Genomic DNA, 24,070 nt, shown 5'->3' with positions numbered 1-24,070 from the left:
GAACATGTAAAAATGTAAGAATAGATCATGAAAAATGTTAAAATAAATCTGAGCAGGAGGCGAGGCACTAATTGCAACTCTTTCACTCCATTTCTTACTTTGTAATGTCCTATTCTTCAAAAGGTGGATTATCATTCATTCATTGCACCATAATGCTCTAGTTTTCTCTTGCAGTTTTCTAAACAAAATGTTGTAGTCGGGTAAAGGTACTTGGATTCAGAGATCAGGGAAAGGTACTGAAGCCAAACAGGTTTGAGAAGCACTGGGTTAAGCAAAGGTCAGTGCCCAGCAGAGAAATTATCAAATCATTATTCCATGTAATTACTCAGTATGTTTACTCAGGGTGTTGCCTGTTTGCTAAGTTGTACTGTATGTCTTTACTGTATAGCTTTGCTATACCACCTCTAATTATGTGAACCAGGACCATAGATGACATGATATGGAGTGAAAATACAGCAACATTGTGTAGCTTTAATAGCATGCACATGAAGATTAACGTTGCAACACTTTAAACTTGGTGCTCGCCCATCTGTGTCATCAGATCAGTCCAGCACCATCAGTCCCTTGGAGAAGCGAACAATCATAGATGTTACATCAAACACATGTTACTTATCACACGTCCACATTTACAGTTTCAGTTAACTAAAGCTGCTTTCACACATGTTTGGAATTCAGGAGTTATCTAGAGGCCATACGGATGGCTGTCATGTGTGAATGTCTGCATGCGGCTCATGCGCGCTCCCGCGGAGCCTCGTCCTAGACGGAGGGAAGTGTACCCCCAGCCGTAGTCGCAGAAGCGTATTGTCCCCCCCCCCCCCCCCCCTCCAGAGCTCCGTGAGCTCGTGAGTGCATGAGGACAGAGACGATCGTGACAGATTATTATTATATAAATAGTCGATGTGAATGAGCGAAAAACACATGCCATTTGGTTTTCAAATGAAGCTCAAAACTGCTCCGTGTGCGACAGCCAACATGTTGCGGATTGCTGGATTGAAAGGCTCATGGCTCTGATCTGATTTCATGTCTGCTTCGCACAGCACACACATTTAATAAGCATTTTTGGACACGAGGGTCGTCCCGCTTCCCAGTATTGGACATCGCTAGGTAGGGTATCTGGATCTGGTTGCGTTCATGTCTTTGATTTAACGTTTACACAGCGTTCGCGCAAATTCCAAGTAGCGTCAAGTCAGGCAGTATAAAACGAAAACTTCCGGGTATAACCTTCGCAATAATGGCAATTAAATAAAGTAAATGCACGTGTAATGTTTTTTTGTGTGTGTTTCGAAAGATACAGAACGGAGATAAACTGGAAGAATATCTGCTCCCTTCGAAAAGTCAATTTTAACCCGTAGTGAGTCGACATTCTGATTTTTTGTTACTAAGTAATACAACATTTATTTTATTTTGAAGGTAAAAACGTCTAGCTTCCTGTATTCTGTATAATTCTAGTAGGTTTGAGGCATTTTAGGACTGAACATAGCAAAGACCTGTTTTGTTTGTACTGCTTGCGACTCGAGGAAATCGATGCATCTGGGCGTGAGTTGTAGGGTTGTTTAATTAATTACTTACTAACGTTATGCGCAAACGATTATATGCCGTGAACGTTAGGCAGTTATCGCCCATTATGTATTTTTAGTTTTCACAACTGTGTGGTCATGCCCAAATTCCCCCACCCCCGCCGCCCGCCCCCTCTCTACTTTACAAACTCTGCGGAGGTGCTACTCATGTGTGAATGCAACATGCCTCATGTGTGAAAGGGTACACTTCACCTATCATCCGGGGCAGGCTCAGTGGGGGGCAACCCTGACCTGATCCGGAGTTCATGTGTGAAAATGCTGTAAGGTGCCAAGCCTACTCGCTAATGCTAACGTCAGGCTAACAGGCCTGCAGGCCAGTCGGACATTACATAACATTTCATACAATGCCAACAACAATATAATGAATATAAACCCCATCATTCAGATATTATTTGACCACCACATGTCTTTACTGTGGGGCGAAGGAAAGAAACACAGCTCTGTGAGCAGAATGGCCGGTTATCTACCAAGTTACCCGGGTAAGAGAGCCTCTTTACCTAGGAGATCTCTGCTGACGAGCCCGTGTCTGGAGCTTTTTTTGGGGGGTAATCATTACATTTTAAATGTGACTTTACTCTTGAGTGAATTTTTCTGCAGGGTGCCACCCAGCCCTGTCTAATATTTACTGTGGCACTGACTGTGATGGAATACTGTAAGGAAGCGCCCTTTGTAAAATAAATAAAAAATAAATAAATAAAATAGATAAATAAATACATAAATACATAAAACCTCATGCACATTAAAAACTCTCTCGTGGGCATGATGACTCTGCAGCCCAGAATGACCTGTGAAAACCAGAGTCTGAGAAGTGGATCCTAACTTCATATTGTCTGAGGCCAAAACACCAGATTACAGTCACACCTCATGACTGTGAGGCTACATAAGCAAGAGTATGATGTAACTGTGAATAAGTGATATGGGGAAGAGAAATAAATAAATAAAAATTCAAACTAATTCATTCACAATAGTGCATGATACGGGGGTACGGTGGCGCAGTCGGTAGCGCTGTCGCCTCACAGTTAGAAGGTCCTGAGTTTGATTCTCGCCTGGGACACTGTGAGCGCTGTGGTTGTGTTCCCCCCATATCTTCAGCGCCTACTGCCCAGGTGGGTTATCTCGTCGTAAGGGCCTTTCTCTCTGTGTGGAGTTTGCATGTTCTCCCCGTACCCCCCAGGGGGTTCCTCCGTATATAACCCCCCACTAAAAACATGCAGAAGATCAGATCGTCATCGTCACTGTATATGAGTGCGTTTACATGCAGACAATAAACAGTTTATTAGCGGATTTCTGGAGTTACCTGATTATTCAAATGGTCATGTAAACAGCATAAACCGATAAGCTTTATCCGTTTATGGCCGTTATCGGGTTATGAATAAACCGATAAACATACCTAGGTTTTTGGCCAATAACCTGTCTTTTGAGTGCATGTATACAGCGTATCAGGTTTCTTGTGGGTTTATACATCTGCGCATGTACAAGTTGCATGTAAAAAGTAGAATTACCGCCGCCTTCTGGAGAGAAATCCGACTAATTGACTGAATCATGTAAACCTGGGTTTTTCCTATTGTCGGATTATTAAAGTGCATGTAAACGCAGAAATCAGATTATTGCCATAAACTGATTACTCACAGTTATCAGTGTATTGGTGTGCATGTAAACGCACTCTATGATACGAAAACTTTATTGTCCACAAGTGGAATCGTTTTTGGTTCCACCGCAGACATGTCTCAAAAGATAAAACGCAACAATACACATGACAAACACATGAAACACATGAAACAATGCAATTATGACAAAGAGCCTGGCTAGACATCCACAAATAACCACACATCCACAAAACAGTTGACACACATTCATCCACACCGATGCACAAAAGTAGGCTACACCTCCCAATGCAGGTCAAAATTACAAATCATAGGTCTACGACCTGTCCAATTCAAAAACACTTTAAAAAACATTCAGGAAAGAGCTGCTGTACAAAAAACATCAGCAAAGTAAAAAAAGTAAAAACACCACCCTATATACAGAATCTACCACAGCCTAGTTTTATTTATTGCCATGACAGCATCTGGGACAAAGAACTTCCTATAGATGTTTCTCTTTGCCATCGGTAGTCTGTAACGCTTCCCTGAGGGTCAAAGTTCAAATTCACTGAACAGTGGATGAGAGGAGTCGTTAATTATCCTCTCAGCTTTACTTCTAATTATTTCATCTTACAGACTACTTAGCTGCTTCTGTGGCTTCCCTAGGATCTTGGAGGCCATATTCACTATTCTCTGCAGCTTGTTTCTCCATTTAATGTTCAGATTGCCATACCACATAATCATATTAAAAGATCAAATACTTTCCACTAGGCTCTTATATACAGTTTCTAGAATGTTTTGGCTTACCCCAAAATTGTTGAGCTTGCGTAGCAAGTGGAGGCGTTGTGAACATTTTGTGATCAGTATTTGCTTTAAAAGTAAGTCTGCTGTCAATGTATGTTCCCAGATATTTGAAATCGTCAACCATCTCAATCGTTTGTCCATTGATGATTATTGGCTGCATTACATTTTTATGGTTTTGTAAGATTAGCTCCTTAGTCTTTGAGACATTTATTTCTAAGGAGCTTGTTGAACACCAATTTTGAAGCCTCAAAACATGGTTAAAGTATAAATTCTCTCTCTCTGTGTCCCCCTCCTGCAGGAGAGCAACCAATGCCATATCATCTGCATACTTAAATAAACGAAAATATACATGATCAATAAGAAATGCATTTGTGTACACAGAGAAAAGAGGAGGCGAAAAAAGTGTCCCCTGTGGTGCTCCTGTGTTCAACACAATCTCACCTGAGACAATACCATTTACAAAGACTCTTTGGGGGCGGTCAGAGAGGAAGTCTCTGATCCAGTGAATAATTCCGCCGTTGACCCCTAGATCGAGTAGTCTCGGCAGAAGGGTATGGATTTGCATGGTATTAAATGCAGATGTAAAATCAATAAAAAGAACTCTAACATAATGTCTGGGGACTTGTAGATGTTTCGCTATAGTATTGAACAAAGTTACAGTTGCATCGTCTGTGCCCCTCTTACTCTTATATGTAAACTGTAGGTGGTCTAGGCCACTAGATACAGAGGCTGTCATATGTCTGCTTAAAACTCTCTCCATGCATTTACCTAGGATGGAGGTGAGTGAGATGGGCCTAAAATCGTTCAATTCTGAAGCCCCCGGCTTTTTAGGAATGGGCACAATGTTTGATATTTTCCATATTTTGGGTACCGTGCACGAGTCAAGCAGGAACTGAAATAACTTAGTAAAAACTCCTTTTAATTGCTGAAAAAAATCTTTTAAAACTCTACCTCTGAGGCCATCAGGCCCTGGGGCCTTATTGGGCTTGATACTTGCCAAACTTGAGGCATGTACTGTACTCAGTACTGTACTGTGCTATACTATACTGTACTGTAGAGTATAGCTGCTATATTATAGCACAATACTGTAATGTACAGTACAATACTGTGCTATACTGTACTGTGCTAAACTGTATACTGTACTGTGCTATACTGTACTGTGCTATACTGTACTACTGTACTGTGCTATACTGTACTGTGCTATACTGTACTACTGTACTGTGCTATACTGTACAGTACTTTACTATACTGTACAGTACTGTACAGTATTGTGCTATACTGTAGTGTACAGTACTGTACTGTGCTATACTGTACTGTACTGTACTGCAATGTACTGTACTGTACTGTACTACTGTACTGTGCTATACTGTGCTATGCTGTATTGTACTATACTGTACTATACTGTACTATACTGTACTATACTGTACTATACTGTAATGCACTACACTATACTGTACTATACTGCACCATGCTGTACTATACTGCAATGCACTATACTATACTGTACTATACTGTAATGCACAATATTATACTGTACTATACTGTACTATACTGCAATGCACTATACTATACTGTACTATACTGCACTATACTGTAATGCACTATACTATACTGTACTATACTGTAATGCACGATACTATACTGTAATATACTGTACTATACTGTACTGTACTATACTATACTATACTATACTGTAATGCACTATACTATACTGTACTGTACTATACTGTACTATACTGTACTATACTGTACTATACTGTAGTGCACTATACTATACTGTACTGTAATATACTGTACTATACTGTACTATACTGTAATGCACTATACTGTAATGCACTATACTATACTGAACTATAGTCAAGTCAAGTCAAGTCAAGTTTATTTATATAGCCCTAATTCACAAGCATGTCTCAGAGGGCTTCACAGAAAGTATGTCTAGCTAATTCTAGCTGACACAACAGTAACATGAATATACAGAATAAAGATAACATTTGAACAATTGACAATATAGAAAATATAGGAATGAGGGGAGAGCAGAGGAGAGCGCAGGAGAAGGGAGAATAGCAGGGGGAATGTGAGAGAGTGATGGGGTGGGGAGGGTATAGGAGGTGGGGAAGGAGCAAGAGGAGAGAGCAGGAGAGGGGAAGGGAGGGGAGGTGTGGGGGAGAGGAGAGCAGGGGGAGGGAGGAGGTGGGGAGAGAATGAGCAATATAGACGGAGGAGAGGGGGGAGGTGGGGAGAAGATAGGAATGTGGAGGAGGAGAGAAGGAGAGATGGGGATGCAGGGGAGGGAGAGCCAGGGTAGAGAAGCAGGGGGAGCGTCCCACATCCCCCCCCCCCCCCCCCAGAGAGGACAGAGAGGAGGAGAGAACAGAGAAGGAGAGGTGGGAGGGTGCAGGGGAAGGAGTGCAGGGGGAGAGGAGGAGAGAACAGAGAAGGAGAGGTGGGAGGGTGCAGGGGGAACGCGGGAGGAGGAGGCGGGGGAGGGAACAGACCTCTCCGCCCCCTCCTCCCCCCCCCCCGAGAGCACAGAGAGGAGGAGAGAGCAGAGAAGGAGAGGTGGGGGGGTGTAGGGGAAGGAGTGCAGGGGGAATGTGAGAGAGGGGAGAGGACAGGGAGGAGGAGAGAACAGAGAAGGAGAGGTGGGAGTGTGCAGGGGAGGGAGAGCAGGGGGAACGTGGGAAGGGGCGGCGGGGGAGGGAAGAGCATGGAAAGAGAGGGGGCGGGGGGGGAGTGGGAAATGTGGGAGAGTGGGGAAGAGGAGGGGGAAGAAGGGAAAGGAGCGGGGGAAAGAGAAAGAGAGGGGGGGGGGAGATCAGACAACTGACTACTCTAAGCATTAACCAGAGCTAGCTGGGACATAGTATCTAGCTAGTCTACAGCCTAATCTGGCCTATCCTACTCTGCTCTAGTCTGATCTTTGCCTGAACACTATAACAGGTCAGCCTTAGGCTGTAGCTAATCTATCGCCTACCTAAACTGTTCTAAACCAACCGGCAGCCCTCGACCAGTGATGAAGAGCACCGATGCCCCCCGCCCCGGCCCCCCGCCCACATAAGGCGTGGGAGAGAAGGCCGGGCCGGGACACAGCGGCGTCCCCACACCCCCAGTGAACGCAAGAAAACCTTTCCACCAAATGGACTGTACTGTACTATACTGTACTATACTGTACTATAATGTACTATACTGTACTATACTGTAATGTACTGTACTATACTGTACTATAATGTACTATAATGTACTATACTGTAATGACCTGTACTATACTGTACTATACTGTACTATACTGTACTATACTGTACTATACTGTACTATACTGTACTATACTGTACTATGCTGTAATGCACTATACTATAATGTACTATACTGTACTATACTGTACTATACTGCAATGCACTATACTATACTGTACTATACTGCACTATACTGTACTATACTGTACTATACTGTACTATACTGTACTATACTGTACTATATTGTACTATACTATACTGTAATTCACTATACTATACTATACTGTGCTTCACTGTGCTATACTGTGCTATACTGTACTATATTGTACTATATTGTACTATATTGTACTATACTATACTGTAATTCACTATACTATACTATACTGTGCTATACTGTGCTTCACTGTGCTATACTGTACTATACTGTGCTATACTGTACTATACTGTACTGCACTATACTGTACTTGTACTGTAGTGTACTGTACTATACCGTACTGTACTGTCAACATACACTCTCAGAAAGAATGTGTTAATATCCTACACATTTTTTGTGTGATTACTATTTCAACACATGTAGGGCCCTATCGTTGTACGGCGCTATCGTTTGCGCTGCGTTTGCGTGCCTCTTATTGCTATCTTCCCAGCCCACTGTCCAGTTTTGCGCTGTGATGACACAGGTGTAGGCGTGGCCCAGGCGTGTCGGTGGGCCTCTAGCCTATCATGTGTCTTGCGCAAGTGTCATTTAGCGCTGTGGGGAAGATACCGTCGGTACGTGGCGAGCGCAAAGAGAGGTTTGGGAGTTGCCCGTTCCAAAATAGGCAGTCCAGCGCAATGTGTTAGAAAAATCGCTCTCAATTTTAACGCCAGGAAATAGCTGGTCTTAGCGCAAACGCAGACGTACGCCTGAGCACAGATGGTATTCTCGGGCGCAGTGCAGGAAATCCTCGCTTGGATAGGGCCATTACGCACGGCTCGCGCACGGACACACAATTCCCTCCTCAGAATGACACGTTGATTTTCAACTAACCTACACTGCAGAAAAAAACACAGCTTGATTTAACAATGAGAATTTGTTTGTCATGGTTTTGTGCGAAAAAGTGATTTGCGTTTTGAATTGGATTACCAGGGGAACGAGGGTCTGGCCGGGTGGGGGTCTGTGTGTAGCGCGGGGAGGGGTGCTTTGTGTTCGGCTATGAAGGGGGGTCTCCCCGGCGGAGAATGTGTGAGGGGGGGGGGGGAGGCACTACCGAGGCAGCGCTGCACTGTGCTGTGCGTGATCCCGCGATCGAAATCAGTTTCTGGCAGAAAATCAATTTCTGACACAACACCGGCCAGTAGGCTATACACTACAGTACTCATTGATAGTATACAGTAACCTCTCTCCCTGCACAATTGCACCATGCAACAATAGGTTAACCCGAGTGGACAATTCTGGTATAGGCTATTGAAATAATATCTCACACATCCCTACCCTATTAAAGAAACAAATAGGCTATTTTTAAATGTGTATGTTATAGCCTATATGAGCGAAACGGCTAATTAAAAGGCTACTAATTACAAAAGCATCCATTTTCGGTACAATCCCAACTCGTTCATCCTCCAATTCTCTCTTCCCTCTCTCGTTCTCTCCCCCCCCCTCTCTCTCTGACTCTCTCCCTCTCCCCATCTAGGCTATGTTTTCTCTCCCCCTCTTTCTCTCTCTCACTCCAGTCCCGAAGCGGATAGAGACTGAGAGCCGAGTCTACTCTCAGTGAGGAGGAAGCTGCTGACGTGACGCTGTGGTTTTATGGGCATGAGCACACCTCCACAATGCTTTTGGGCATAAACACGCCTATACAGAGATGTGGGCCGAGATGACGTGAAGCGCAGTGGGCCGAAACGCCCACAATTAGGGCTTTGCTTGGCGCTATTCCAGCGCAAAACGGGCGCTAACGCAAATCGGGAAGATAGAGCCTGTAGTGTTAATTATCCAATATATGTGTTAAAAAATATTTCTCACATGATTATACGAGGGATCAGGTTGTTGGTTAAAAAAAACAGCTTCAGCAGCTTCTGGGGGCAACTGCAGTTCGTTTTAAACAGCTGTTCAATTTGAAACCTTGCCCTCTTTAAACCCTATAGGCCCAATTATGCTATACGTTAAAGATGGAGACGTAACAGAGCCTTCTGTTCGTACTCTACGTTCATTTCGTGTATATTTCTGAAAGCTTGCGGATACACATGAAATGGAACAGAACCACACACACTCGCACATTTGGAGTATAATAACTGCTCCTTCCTAGTTTAGGCTAGACATTCCATTTAAACTTTAAACGAGTCAGCACTTTTAGGAATCTATCACCTCAATTCAGCCTTGATTTATCTTTTGTACTGTTTGAGAAATCGCAGTTTATGTTATGCTTTTTTTTCAGCCTTCATAATGGGACCAGCCTTGAGTGTCTCACTCTAGTCTAGCAGGCTGTACTTTTTACTGAATCCACACAAAACTGCGACAGTTCACAAAAATGTAACACGACAACCTATATTATATCAGACCCTTGAGCTACTTCTGCTCTCACTCACAAAGTCAAAATATAGACTAAGCGTGATGTGATGTTTAGTTTTTGAGAGATTACCGTTTGTTTGGCACAACTTATATAGTTAACTGCTGCAGTGGCACCCGGAAGTGCTTTTTTGGTTGTCGTGATGTCACGCTGATTCATCCTATAACACAGCATGTGCTACATGACATCATCATTGAACTATGAACTCGCTCAGAGTCAAGCCCACTGGTCAAGCCTGTGTGTGGTCTTTTCGGGCTGGACAGTGGACAGTGGACAGGGTAGGGTGGGTGCGGGTGCAGCAGAGGAAGGAGAGAAGGATGAATGCAGGTAAGCTAACTTTTTTTTTAAATTATCTATAGATTTCCCCAGCCATATGAATCCATTTTCATTGGTCTGGCATGTTTAGATTTCAATACTAGTTTTAATCTCAGTTGGAGTAAGTTGTCTTATTGTACAGTGACATTGTACTCTGTCTTATTGTACAGTAACATTGTACTTTGTCGTACTGTACAGTAATATTGTACTCTGTCATATTGTAGACTGCAACATGGTATGATATTTTAGTAGAATATTTTAGTAGAATAATATTGTATTCTGTATTATTGTAGGTTTAGGTGAGGCTGACTAGACTGGTCTGAGGCCTAGTTTACACAACAACACTCCCTGTAAAATTGCAAAGTTTTGTTGCACTTGGGTCTTCTGTTTCCATGACAACATCAAAGTGCAGGTCTATTTCATCCAGATTTTATGAATTTGTAATGATTGTCTTATATGAATTTAATAGCAAAATGTTGGTAGACTTTTGTTGTTGTTGTTGTTGTTGTTGTTGTTGTTGTTTTCAAACCCCATTTTGGAACTCTTCAAAACTATCCTCATTCAAATAGCTACTGTACAGGCCTACTGTACATATAAGTATAATATACTGTACAGGCCAATTTCCCTCCAGAAAATAATAATTTTAAATAAAATGTGTGTAAAAGTGTTTGGAACAAAAGCCCAAACAACAACTTTCAGTTAAAAATTTTGTTTTGCCATTTTCAAAGTAGTGGCCTTGTGACAGTGGGTGAGTTGACGTGCATGCATGAGTTGTTTTTGTGTGGAGCGAGGTCACCCTCTGGTGGATTGTACTTGCTTGTGCCTGCTGTCTGTCTCTGCCTCTCCCTCTCTCTCTCTCTCTGCTCCTCCCTCTCTCTCTCTCTCTGTGCCTCCCCGTCTCTCAGAAGAGTTTCACTTACATATTGGTGTGACGCAGATCATTTCCAGCATGAAAAGGTATTGTTTTATTCTATAGTAACATTGTATTCTGTCTTATTGTACAGTAACAATGTACTCTGTTATTGTACAGTAACATTGTATGATATTTTATTATTGTAAAATGATATTGTATTCTGTATTAATCTAGGCCTAGGTGAGGCTGACTAGACTGGTCTGGGCCTAGTTTACACGACCTGCATAAAATGGCAAACTTGTGTCATGTCGGGCCTTCTGTTTACATTATTGGGGCCTGAAAATGCAATCAAGTGAAAGCAGGTTCCAGAGTGGAGTTCTGTAACGCTCCCATGCTATTGTACAGTAAGGCTATAATAACAAACACGGTGTTGTGTGACTGTAAGACAGTGCTACAGATGCAGCTTGTGTTTGGTTGTGAACACAACTCTTTGTGACAGTGTGTGAACAGGGCCGTGTTTGAACATGTCAATAGCAGGAAGGCTTTGAAGCCTACTTTAATCAAGACAAGAAGGCTGCTTTTTACTTCACTGAAGAAGACAATGTGCTGAAATGTCATCATAAAAACTAGGCTACTTCCTGTTTCCTCTGACACAGACATTGATACAACTTTGATACAAGTTATATTTTATAGGCTGTTTCTTCAGGTCAACACCTTTATTTATCAACACTACTTTATCTGTTAATCTTAATCTTTAGGCTACGTGTTGTTTTAGATTTTAGTTTCATTGAGTTTAGGGCTGTACATTCTTATACAGTAGTTTCCTAATTTGCTTCTGGCGCCCTCTGGTGTTAGAGCCGCATCCCTGAAACACTGTGTGTGTGTGTGTGTGTGTGTGTGTGTGTGTGTGTGTGTGTGTGTGTGTGTGTGTGTGTGTGTGTGTGTGTGTGTGTGTGTGTGTGTGTGTGTGTGTGTGTGTGTGTGTGTGTGTGTGCAGCTGGGTGAACAAAGCACATCAGAAAATATAAACTCATCTACTTATTATTTTCTTTAAGCTGTTTAAGACATAAATCCAGCTTTAAACTTGAAATGGCTCTATCTTATCCAGAGTGAATTCCTAGACTTATGAGTACTAGTAGCAGAATTTTAATTCTTAGATCATCAAAAATTACACATTACAGAGAACAGAAGAAAAAACATTGAGTGGAAATGGGGCAGCCATTTGTTATTGTTGTTGTTGTTGTTGTTGTTGTTGTTGTTGTTGTTGTTGCTGTTGTTGTTGTTGTTGTTGTTGCTGTTGTTGTTGTTGTTGTTGTTGTTGTTGTTGTTGTTGTTGTTGTGTTGTTGTTGTTGTTGTTGTTGTTGTGTTGTTGTTGTTGTTGTTGTTGTTGTTGTTGTTGTTGTTGTGTTGTTGTTGTTGTTGTTGTTGTTGTTGTTGTTGTGTTGTTGTAGTTGTTGTTGTTGTTGTGTTGTTGTTGTTGTTGTTGTTGTTGTGTTGTTGTTGTTGTTGTTGTTGTTGTTGTTGTTGTGTTGTTGTTGTTGTTGTTGTTGTTGTTGTGTTGTTGTTGTTGTTGTTGTTGTTGTTGTGTTGTTGTTGTTGTGTTGTTGTTGTTGTTGTTGTTGTTGTTGTTGTTGTTGTTGTGTTGTTGTTGTTGTTGTTGTTGTTGTTGTGTTGTTGTTGTTGTTGTTGTTGTTGTTGTGTTGTTGTTGTTGTGTTGTTGTTGTTGTTGTTGTTGTTGTTGTTGTTGTGTTGTTGTTGTTGTTGTTGTTGTTGTGTTGTTGTTGTTGTTGTTGTTGTGTTGTTGTTGTTGTTGTTGTTGTTGTTGTGTTGTTGTTGTTGTTGTTGTTGTTGTTGTGTTGTTGTTGTTGTTGTTGTTGTTGTTGTTGTTGTGTTGTTGTTGTTGTTGTTGTTGTTGTGTTGTTGTTGTCATCACTGTCATTGTTTCTGGTTATCCACTTGCTGCTGTGGTTTAGGATTGGGAACCAAATCTCTGTTCCAAATTAGAACCAAATCCAAAATGCAGAGCAACGGGTACCCGTAAAGTAAAACAAGGCCAGGTCGAAACCTGGCATAGGGCCGGTGTGCTCAGTAAAGTGCAGAACTCTGCCAAGGTGTATTGAGTCATTTGTGTAGTGTGCCTGTGCTGTAGTGTAGCCTATGTGGGTTAATAATCCTGGGTTTAAGCTTCATTAATATGAAGTGCCAGATTTATGGTTAATCTAGTAATATATATTATTTTCACACATAAATGTAGGCTATTGAAATGTAGGCTTATTGTGTGTTCACAACCCCCCCCCCCCCCCCATACGTGTAGGCTAGGTGTTTTTTTACAATGAATTCGTATATCATTAATAATTGGGATTATTGTAAATATTAGGATAGGTGAGATCAGATGACTGCTTACCATGTAAAAGCTTTAATAACACTGGAATTGAGGCCCATAGTGTTATTAAATATTGTACATGGTATGCAGTCATCTGATGATCTGAACAAGTTCGCTTGTCACACAATACTCGTTGGACTTATTTGAGGGCATGTATGTTTATCGTTCACGTTCGCTAATCTGTCGGTCTTTAAACTCTTTGAACAGGTCGGGGTGCCTGTCGGCAAGATGTTTAGCCAGGTTCGATGTGTTTGAGCCTTTCGCTTTGGTGGCCGGGCGTCAAGTCAGCCAGAATGTACTAGTACGTCATCCGCTTTGTTGCTTTCAAAATAAAACGCTTATTGTAACCTTATTTATTTTGAGTAATGCGTTACAGCCACAGTTTCACACCATATAACATCACAACGAGTATTTTGATACAAGGTTTGCTGCTTCATTCATTGAAATACCTGTTCTCCTCCAACGTGCATCAATAAGCTATTTACTTTTGTTTAAGTAACATTATTTTGAAAGTTTTCCAGCTCTTCCCGAAAAAAGCTGCGTGGAGATATTCTCCCGAATGAGAAGCACGCTTCTTCATAGCGCACGCCCGATAAAACTCATTCAAAATGTTGCACTAGTTTACTGACACTGTCGTTTCCCATAACGTTAGTCACAAGAAATGTGGAGAAAGAATCACTTTTTGGGAGACAATCGCATCATGGTGATCAATATTCAGCAACAATGGACATGTATTGGAAATCAAATGCCTTCGCTTGTTTCACAACTTGTCTGCTCCAAAGCGCTACTCCAACCGGAGATACTGTCTAAAGGTAGGCTTTAGAATGATGTTAGCTTAGCGTCACCTAATATCATCACAGTCAGTCCCTCTGCTGGCAAAAAAATGCTCCAGGTAGCGCTTTTTCCATGCAAAAATGCAAACGTTATGTGTGAACAGCCCCATACACAGCAGATTACCCCTGCTCAGTCATTACCATAGTAATCACACAGCCCGCGCCCCCCGCGCGAGTGCTCGAGCACTAGTTCATAATAGCAGGAGAGTACTCGACTATTTAAATTGCTTAAAATGCATGCTGCACACCGGCCCCAAAAAGAGAAGGGGACGGAGTTGCATTTCAGTTCTGCTTATATCAGTTCCATCGGTTGTAATGTGCCAGTAAAACCAACGAGTCTGCCCGGCTGCTGCTGTGGCTGTATGGGAGTTGAATGTCTTCTAAACCTACACTAGTGCTCTTTCTGGACTGTAAGACTTACTGTGATGCTGCCTGTTGTTCCATAGATTTACTTCCTTCATGTCTCTTCACAGTGAATGAAAAAAGAAGGAGCAGATTATTATTGAATCTTATAATAACAGCAACCAAAAACATGTTAATTGAGAATATGAATGATTGAATATGGCTTGTGTCAAGGTTTTTAAAAGTAACGTTTTTTAATAATGCATTTATTTTATATAGCGCTTTTCAAGACTCAAAGACGCTTAACAGTAAACAAGAAACAAGCAACAGGCAGCAGACACAGGCAACAGATACAGGCAACAGGCAACAGATACAGGGGACAGGTACAGATAACAGTGGCGGTTCAGGGCAAGGTTGTATGGAGAAGCAGAGGAGAGGAAGAGAACAGGAGGGAGGGGCAGGTGGGGGGGCGGAGGGTGATGGTTTGGAGGAGGTGGTCAGGGGTAGGGGAGGTTGTAAGCTTGGGAGAACAGATAGGTTTTAAGTGGGGTTTTGAAAGTGGGGAGTGAGGGAGAGTCTCGGACGGTCTGGGGGAGGGAGTTCCAAAGTCGGGGTGCGGCACGGGAGAAAGCACGGTCACCAAAGGTTTTGAGTCTGGATGGGGGGACGGTGGGGGTGGCAGTAGAAGAGGACTGTGTATGGTGGAAGCCTACCTGATGGAATATGATTCAATGAGATTGTATTTATGAAATCAAGCTAGTAGTAAAGATATCAAAGAAAGAGGATCGGCATCCTTATTTCTTTGAAATAACATCCTTAACATCCTTAACATCCTTATTTCTTTGAAATAAGGATGTGACCTGTTTTGAGCCCGTCCCTCAAAGAATCAAAATCGCAAATCATCGAGAACTGGAATCTATAAGCAGAATCAGAATCTTTCAAATCCAAACGATACCCAACCCTGCTGTGTCTGTCTGACTTGCCTTGTCTCAGTGTACCAGGGTTTTATTAGGGGTCCAAGCACGAAGTGCGTGGATCCCTATTGTATCTGTTCCGATTTTTTTTTTTTTTTTTTTTTTTTTCTTCTTCTCCGGTAAAACTGTATGTACAGCAGAAACTGTAATGCTCAGCGTAGCCAGACTGGGCACATAGATTGTAAATGTGCCTCACTACTCAGAAACAAAAAATGACCCATATCGGCCAGATGGTGGCGCTATAACAGACCATTTCGCGTTATGGTCCATATCTTCTGAACCGTGTGTCCTATACTAAAAATTTCACTTCTCAGGGATTCCTTGGATCAATACGCATCTATCCATCTAGGCCCCGCCCATTTGCGTGTGCCTAGATTTTCCGCCATTTTGAATTTTATCAAAAAACCTACTTTTGCAAACTCCTCCTAGACCGTTTGGCCATCTATGGACTACCCCGACCCAAAGTTATTAAAGGATTTTGGATACGTGAAACCGTTTTGAAATTATAAATGTCTAAACTTTTGTGTATTTGCTTTTGTTCTTTTCCTGCCCTAAAAGTGTGTGGATGTCAGAAACCATACACCCCCCATCACCCAAACTTTCCACACAGGTTCACGACATCACCCACTACTCAGAGTAAAAAAATTACACCAATCCACCAGACGGTGGCGCTATAACAGCCAATTTCACGTTTGTCGGTCAATAACTTCTGAACCACGAGCCGTAGAATCAAAATTCCACATCTACCGGTTTCCCTGGAGCATCGTGCATCTAACCTACTAGGCCACGCCCATTTCTGTCTGTTAGATTTTCCGCCATTTTGAATTTGATCAAAAACCTACTTTTGCGAGCTCCTCTTAGACCGTTTGGCCAAATCACACAAAACTTTTTCTGGGTCATCTATAGACTACCCCGACCTAAAGTTATTAAAGGATTTTGGATACGTGAAACCGTTTTGAAATGATAAATCTCAAAACTTTTAATGAAACACACGCCAACACTAAATTGCCCACAACTCATTAACCGGTCAATTACAACTACTGCTGCTACTACTGCTACCACTCCCACTACTACCAACACTACTACTACTACTATTACTACTTCTGCTACTATTATTACTACTACTACTACTACTACTACTACTACTACTACTACTACTACTACTGTAAGTTGGAATGTAGCATTTTGGGTGGGGTTAATGTGTTTTGGGGTTCTGCATCTGCTGTAGCATAATACATAGTTGGTTTAGATGTCACACAGTAATGCCCGATCCACAAAGACTTGACACCCACATTTTAATAAAAACAAGTTTATGCCATAATAAGGTTACATCCATGCCTTGTCATTGCTGTGGAAGGATGGTGTAGCGGTAGAGTAGCAGACACCAAAGCTGGAAGTCCTGGGTTCAAACCACGGCCAGGTAACTGTTTTATTTTTTGATAATGTAGAATGAAGGTTAATCTGGATATAATTATGTATAACGCTGCTGAATACACACTGTGTACATAGCAGAATAACTGAATATGCCTATTCATGGTAACGTCATATTTCGACGTCATCTTGACATTCCTGTGTAGATGTCTAAATGATCCCCAAATCGGCTGTGATTTGGCCTAGTCCTGGACGTCACTGAAAGATATATGAGAGGAAAAACATTCCGATACATTATTGTGTCTTCAGATGTGAAAGGTCCAAAAATAGAATTCAATCTGAATTATCCTTGTCACTCATGTGCTCATTGTAACAGCACAACCCACACCAATTAGTTCAAACACCTCCATTCAGGGCAGACTTTTAATGTAAAGTGGTGCATTATGTGTGTAATACAAAAATGTCCTTAATGGTAAATGGACTGCATAACAAGCTGCCATGCAGGGTGCTGGCTATAGTCACCAAAAGCAATTTCAGGGATAAAACCCATCAACCTTCTGTAGTGGACGCCACTACGCCCTATGGTTTGATGTGTGTGTGGGAAAGACACAATGACAACTGAAAATTCTGATTTCAGAACACAAAAGCTCCATCATGAGACAAGAACTAACCTCTCCTGTTGCAAAACACGTTCTTGAACACAGCCACGCAATCTCCAGCTAACATTTCCAAGATATTGAAAAAGTTCATGAAACACCGCAAAATAAGGAGGCAACATGTGGGGTTTTAATTACTGTTACTGACTTAACTGTCTGAAGTTGAAAGTTGTTCATCCCACGTGGGGTTTGAACTTTGAGCCGCAATGGTCTTTAGTTAGCATAAGTCATGAGTTTTACCAAGTGAGCTATCCAGACTGTTGTGTTTAACTTTGTAGACCATCTTATATGTATCTGCAGAGCCAGAGAAGTACTTGTCGTATTTACAGTATGTTCTACCCAAATACCACTTTCTGTCCAGATACTTAAAGGGAAATTGTACACAAAAACTGCTTTCTATCCAAGTACTACTTCAAGTCACAAGTACTTATGTGACCACAACACCCTGACTGACCCCATCACCCTTTACTGACCACTACATCCTTACTGACCTTGCTTGGACCCCGTCATCGCCGCTTGCGGCTATATTTATTATTATGATTATGATTATTATGACTATGATTATTGTTATTGTTATTATTGTTTATTTATTTGTATTTGTATTTTTGTTGTTGTTGTTGTTGTTGTTGTTGTTGTTGTTGTTGTTGTTGTTGTTGTCATCACTGTCATTGTCTCTGGTTGTCCACTGTCTGTCTGACTTGCCTCCTCTCTGTGTACCAGGGTCCAGCAGGAGAGTCCAGGCTCTCCTCAGCCCAGCTATAAGTCCAGGAGGAGTGAGCGCTCAGAGCATGGCTCTACTGATGTTCCACACCACCCTTCTTCTGGAAAGGAGTAGGTTGTTCTCACTATCACAATAACTCTGTGTTCATGTTTTAATTAATACTTGCTCCTTTTCACCATGAGGCTATTGCTCTTCACTATACAGGCTATTTGGGTCTTACGTTTCTAGGATAAGGACACTGTGGAGGTAGTTGTGGAGCTAAGAGTGTGACTATTTCCTCTCCAAGTCAGGACCTGTCTATCTGCGGTCAAGACCTGCATCTGGGGGGGGGGGGGGGGGGGGGGCGTGTGCGGGTGCGGGTGCGGGTGTGTGTGTGTGTGTGTGTGTGTGTGTGTGTGTGTGTGTGTAGAACTAATGCATTGTTGTCTGTCTTTACTAGAACTAATGATGATATGTATCAAACATTTGTGTTTCCAGAGGTCAGCACCACAGGCAGAGAGCAGAGTCTCCAGTACCCAGCTGTCTGTCTATGAAAAGTGACCGCTCCAAAGGTCATCTACCTCCAGACCTTAGAGATGAACCTGGACCTTCAGACACAAAGTAAGAGGACTGTGTATGGTGGAAGCCTACCTGATGGAATATGATTCAATGAGATTGTATTTATGAAATCAAGCTAGTAAAGATATCAAAGAAAGAGAAAAACAACTGCTCACGTCACTGATCTACAAAACAACCAAAATGGATGTTTATTTGGATGATGTTAGCCAGAAACAAACGATTATTTCATTCACATCTATTTACTAATTCCAAGAATCTGTGTGTGTGTGTGTGTGTGTGTGTGTGTGTGTGTGTGTGTGTGTGTGTGTGTGTGTGTGTGTGTGTGTGTGTGTGTGTGTGTGTGTGTGTGTGTGTAGAGCGTGTGTAGAGCTAATGCATTGTTGTGTGTCTTTACTAGAACTAATGATGATATGTATCAAACATTTGTGTTTCCAGAGGTCAGCACCACAGGCAGAGAGCAGAGTCTCCAGTACCCAGCTGTCTGTCTATGAAGAGTGACCGGTCTAAAGATCTTCCTCCATGCTTCAGTAATGAACCTGGACCTTCAGACACAAAGTAAGAGGACTGCTCATACTGGAAGCCTACCTGATGGAATATGATTCATTGAGATTGTATTTATGAAATCAAGCTAGTAAAGATATCAAAGAAAGAGAAAAACAACTGCTCACGTCACTGATCTACAAAACAACCAAAATTGATGTTTATTTGGATGATGTTAGCCAGAAACAAACAATTATTTCATTCACATCTAACTACTTATAAGAATCGGGGTGTGTGTGTGTGTGTGTGTGCGTGCGTGTGTGTGTGTGTGTGTGTGTGTGTGTGTGTGTGTGTGTGTGTGTGTGTGTGTGGAACTAATGCATTGTTTGTGTGTCTTTACTAGAATTAATGATGATCCAACATTTGTATTTCCAGAGGTCAGCACCACAGGCGGAGAGCAGAGTCTCCAGTACCCAGCTGTCTGTCTATGAAGACAGACTGGTCTAAAGATGCTCCTCTACACTTCAGTAATGAACCTGGACCTTCAGACACAAAGTAAGAGGACTGCTCATACTGGAAGCCAGTGGTTTCCAAGCTGGGCGAGGGGGTGGGGCAGGTGGGGAGGGGGCAGAGGAATGACGGGGGCCACGACACTTTACTTTACTTTACTTTATTGGCATTTAGCAGACGCTTTTATCCAAAGCGACGTACAGAGATTATGTACAGCACAGCAATAAAAACAGATAGAAAAACAGTAAAAAACCAGCAGCAAACAATAGACAGCAATAGTAAAAACAGATTCATAACACAATCAGATGAAACAAAATATCAAGTGTATACAGTTCAGTGTTTTAAAAACAGTGAATAGGTGGTGCATGAGGAGATCAGTCAGGGGGGAATCAGATGGGATCTAAAAATATGTGTTTTTAGTTTTTTGCGGAAAGAGGGTAATGTTTCTGTGGTTCTGATTGCGGGGGGGAGTTCGTTCCACCATTTTGGTGCAAGGTGTGGGAACAGTCGTGAGGTGCAGCGATATGATCCATGAAGCGGTGGAGGGGCGAGACGGCCTGCATTGGTGGAGGGGCGGAGGGAACGGTGGGGGTTTTGGAATTTGATCGTGAATTGTAGGTATGGAGGAGCTGTGGAGTGAACTGCCTTGAAGGTCAGTACTAAAGTCTTGAATTTGATGCGTGCTGAGATGGGTAGCCAATGAAGGTCACGGAAAAGGGGAGTGACATGGGAGAATTTGGGTTGATTAAAGATCAGGCGGGCTGCAGCGTTCTGGATGAGCTGAAGGGGATGAGTAGCGGAGGCAGGGAGGCCGGTGAGGAGGACATTGCAGTAATCAAGGCGAGATATGACAAGTGGTTGCACGAGAAGTTGAGTTGTGGCTATGGTTAAAAACGGGCAAATTTACAGAACCTACAGGAATGTGCTGTTGCTGCAATGAAATCGGACACGTACCTGTAACACTTACGATTTTTAATCCTTTCTCCCGCTGTGCTCCCGATTGGTAACTTCTCCTGTTACTGTCTTTCAGAGGCTGTAGCAGGCTGAGTTTTGAAGCTAGACTGAAGTCTCTGGTATCATATGAAACCAGAAGACCTAAGGCATACATTGGTGCCAACCATGTCATGCTAGCAGCTAGCTTGTCAGGGAGAGGGCTAAATAACACTTGAAAGTTAGGCTAAATTTTGGCAATGGGTAACCCTTTGTGTTACAGGTCCCTAACAACCAGAGTTGGGGTCCGTTACTCAAAAAAGTAATGTATTACACATTACACATTACTTTAAAAAAAAGTAATGTCTTACTTTACTTGATTACTCCCTGGAGAAAGTAATTTGTTACACTACTCGTTACATTACTTTTGCGTTACTCCGTAACATCGCCTGAGATGCATTGTCACATAATTTGTCAGTTAACAATACAACGTTAAACCTTACATATGCCCATATATTAGCACAAATCTCTATCGTAATAAGGTAGGTTGCAAAACCTTTCCTGTCTGATGGTGGCTGTCCGTTCTCTGCCATCTGTATTTTGCTGGCGATTTCATTCTACTGTTGAAACTGGCAACATTTCCTCTACCATGTACGAGGCATCAACATCTCTGATTTTGATGTTACCTGGTGAAAAGCAAGCTTTTGCTGCTTGCTTGGGGTCGACGTAATGTGTGTATCTCCACCCCTCAAAGGTTGTTTTGTAGAGAGGACGGCAAGGCGGGTGCTACTGCGCGTTTTCTGGCAGATTGCAATTCAATTATTACGGAGCATACCGCACTGTGCCCACTTTACTAAAACACGCTATATTTGCGAGGGTTATTTACAGACCCCACCGCTGTATGTGGGTTTCTCTTATGGTTTACATTTCATTTCATTTCATTTTGTCCAATATTCAAATATTCCAGAATTGCATGTTGTGTCGTTACCGACGAAAGTAATGTGATTACAGTAACGAACTCGTTAACCCCAACACTGCTAACAACATATGAACTATTTGTAATTAGACATGAACACCAAAGTAATTACACAGTAGTAATCGCACCGATAGTTATACAATAACATTTTTGTGTTCATATGTATTTACATGGTACCAGATCTGTAAAATGAAGCAATCTCTATTCAAATGTAGTTCATATGTATTTACATGGTACCGGACCTGTAAATTGAAGTGAATCTATTCAACTGTAGTTCATATGTGGTACCGTTAGTAGTAAACATATCAAAGAAAGTCACTGGAAAGAGAAAAATAACTACTCACTGCTCTAAAAACAATTATTTTTGTGTGGATTATCCAGAAACAAATGAATATTTCATTCACATCTACCGTAAAACTTAAAATAGTAGCCCTTGCGTTTATTTACCAAAACTTATTTCCAGACCCGGCATCTATATTGGACCATGTGGTTAATCACTGTTAACGTTACACATTCAGTTGCAGTTATGTAACGGTGGCAAGCCTTAGCAAACTCCCTAATGTTAGCATATGATGCTAACGTTAGCTAACACAGGCCTGCTGTGTTAGCTAACGTTAGCGTATGACGCTAACGTTAGCTAACACAGGCCTGCTGTGTTAGCCAGTAGGCCAGTTGGCCAGCTGGAACATTACATACAATCCCAACAACAATATTATGAATGTAACCCCTGTCGTTTGAATATTATTTGACCACATATTATTTGTGACTGTGGGGCGAAGGGAACAACATTGGTATGTGTTGTGAGCACCATTGATCAATGTAGTTACCAAGTTATCCGGTTTAAGACAGCCTTTTCCCCGCAGGCGATAGCTGCTGGCAAACCGTGTCTGGATGTTTTTGCCCCAAAATGTATGTAAAGATGCCAAATTATTCATATACACCACTGGGTACCCGCCTGAAATGGAGACGGAAGTGAATGTAGTGATGAAATAGCGTGTGAAAATGGTAAAAACGTACCGTGGTCCGTAATGGAGGCGAAGGAGAAGTGTTCTCAAACCACAACAGAAATCAGCAGCAATCTGATGTGACCATACTAACCAAAAGGAAGCTAGACACTTTTGTTTTCAAAATAAAAGCGCCATGAGCGCCAATGTATTACTGCATGACTCACTAAGGGTTCATATTGACTTTTGGAAGCCACAACATTACGTTAATTTAAAACAGGTTTGTATGCAAATGTGTTCTTTATTGTATTTGGGGTATTTCGGATGACTGTTGCAATGGTGTACTTTAATTGTGAAATTTCTAACGGGAAGTTTCGGTTGCATTCTTTCTGACTTAACCGTGAGCAAGGAAGCCAGCCAGACAGAGAACACACAAAACTAGAACACACACACACAAGCACAGACAGACAGAGCAACGCACACACGCACAGACAGACAGACGAACGCACGCACTGACAGCGACAATCTCATAATCTCCTGGCGGAGATAATGGATGTTTATTTGGATGATGTTAGCCAGAAACAAACGATTATTTCATGCACATCTATATCTACTAATTCCAAGAGTCTGTGTGTGTGTGTGTGTGTGTGTGTGTGTGTGTGTGTGGAGCTAATGCATTGTTGTGTGTCTTTACTACAACTAATGATGATCAAACATTTGTGTTTCCAGAGGTCAGCTGCAGCACCACAGGCAGAGAGCAGAGTCTCCAGTACCCAGCTGTCTGTCTATGAAGAGTGATTGGTCTAAAGATCATCCTCCATGGTTCAGTAATGAACCTGGACCTTCAGACACAAAGTAAGAGGACTGCTTAAACTGGAAGGTCTTGGGGGAGGGGGACATGCCCCTATGGTGGGGTGGAGGGGGGGGGGGGGGGGGGGATCACGTTTACGGCTCACGTTTTCAGAATTCTAACACACAAGGATTGTAAAATGCATTTGCATTTTGCAACACACTATAAAGAAAAGCTCCTGCACACTGTCTCACCTTCTTAGGAGAAAATTTATTGGATTTTAAACGTTTCGGTCACTAGGACCTTCATCAGTATTATGGGCGACATCGCCTTGACTCCATCTATATATACATATAGGGGATGCCCCCATGAACCAATCATCCAATCACATCGAAGGACCTTACCTGGTTGAGCACCTTGAAGTGGTTACATTGAGTGCTCAATCAGGGGAAAATTTGAATATATGTGCACTAGAATTAAAACATAGACAGTGCCCAATACATCACAAGTACATCATCCATATTCAAGGTATTATAAATAAAAAGAATGTAAATATAAGAAAATACGGGACAATATAAGATAAACAGTAACATACTTAGAGGCTGCATGGCCTAAATAGGCTATATGCTTTCTGTTTTGTAAGACCAGTAGGCCTACCAATCTGGACAGATGGACTAATTTTTAACATAAGCA

At 42.0% G+C, this 24,070-nt stretch overlaps 1 protein-coding gene across 1 annotated transcript in view; it reads left to right on the top strand.

The window, feature by feature from the left end:
* Window positions 1-23,446, top strand: part of LOC310791568 (uncharacterized protein) — a gene marked incomplete at both ends in the record, with an annotated part of 43,223 nt that extends 19,777 nt beyond the window's left edge. Inside the window, 5 exons of the mRNA XM_083653235.1 lie at window positions 18,189-18,299; window positions 18,667-18,789; window positions 19,183-19,302; window positions 19,663-19,782; window positions 23,317-23,446. Of these exons, the coding sequence (XP_083509361.1) occupies window positions 18,189-18,299; window positions 18,667-18,789; window positions 19,183-19,302; window positions 19,663-19,782; window positions 23,317-23,446 (604 nt within the window). The remainder of the gene's footprint in view (window positions 1-18,188; window positions 18,300-18,666; window positions 18,790-19,182; window positions 19,303-19,662; window positions 19,783-23,316) is intronic.
* Between the last annotated feature and the right edge of the window lie 624 nt (window positions 23,447-24,070).

The sequence above is a fragment of the Poromitra crassiceps genome, assembly GCF_964638095.1.
Source record: "Poromitra crassiceps genome assembly, chromosome: 16".
Classification (NCBI taxonomy): Eukaryota; Metazoa; Chordata; class Actinopteri; order Beryciformes; family Melamphaidae; genus Poromitra; species Poromitra crassiceps.
The sequence above is the reverse complement of the archived record's forward strand: the minus strand, read 5'-3'. Positions and strand labels throughout refer to the sequence as shown.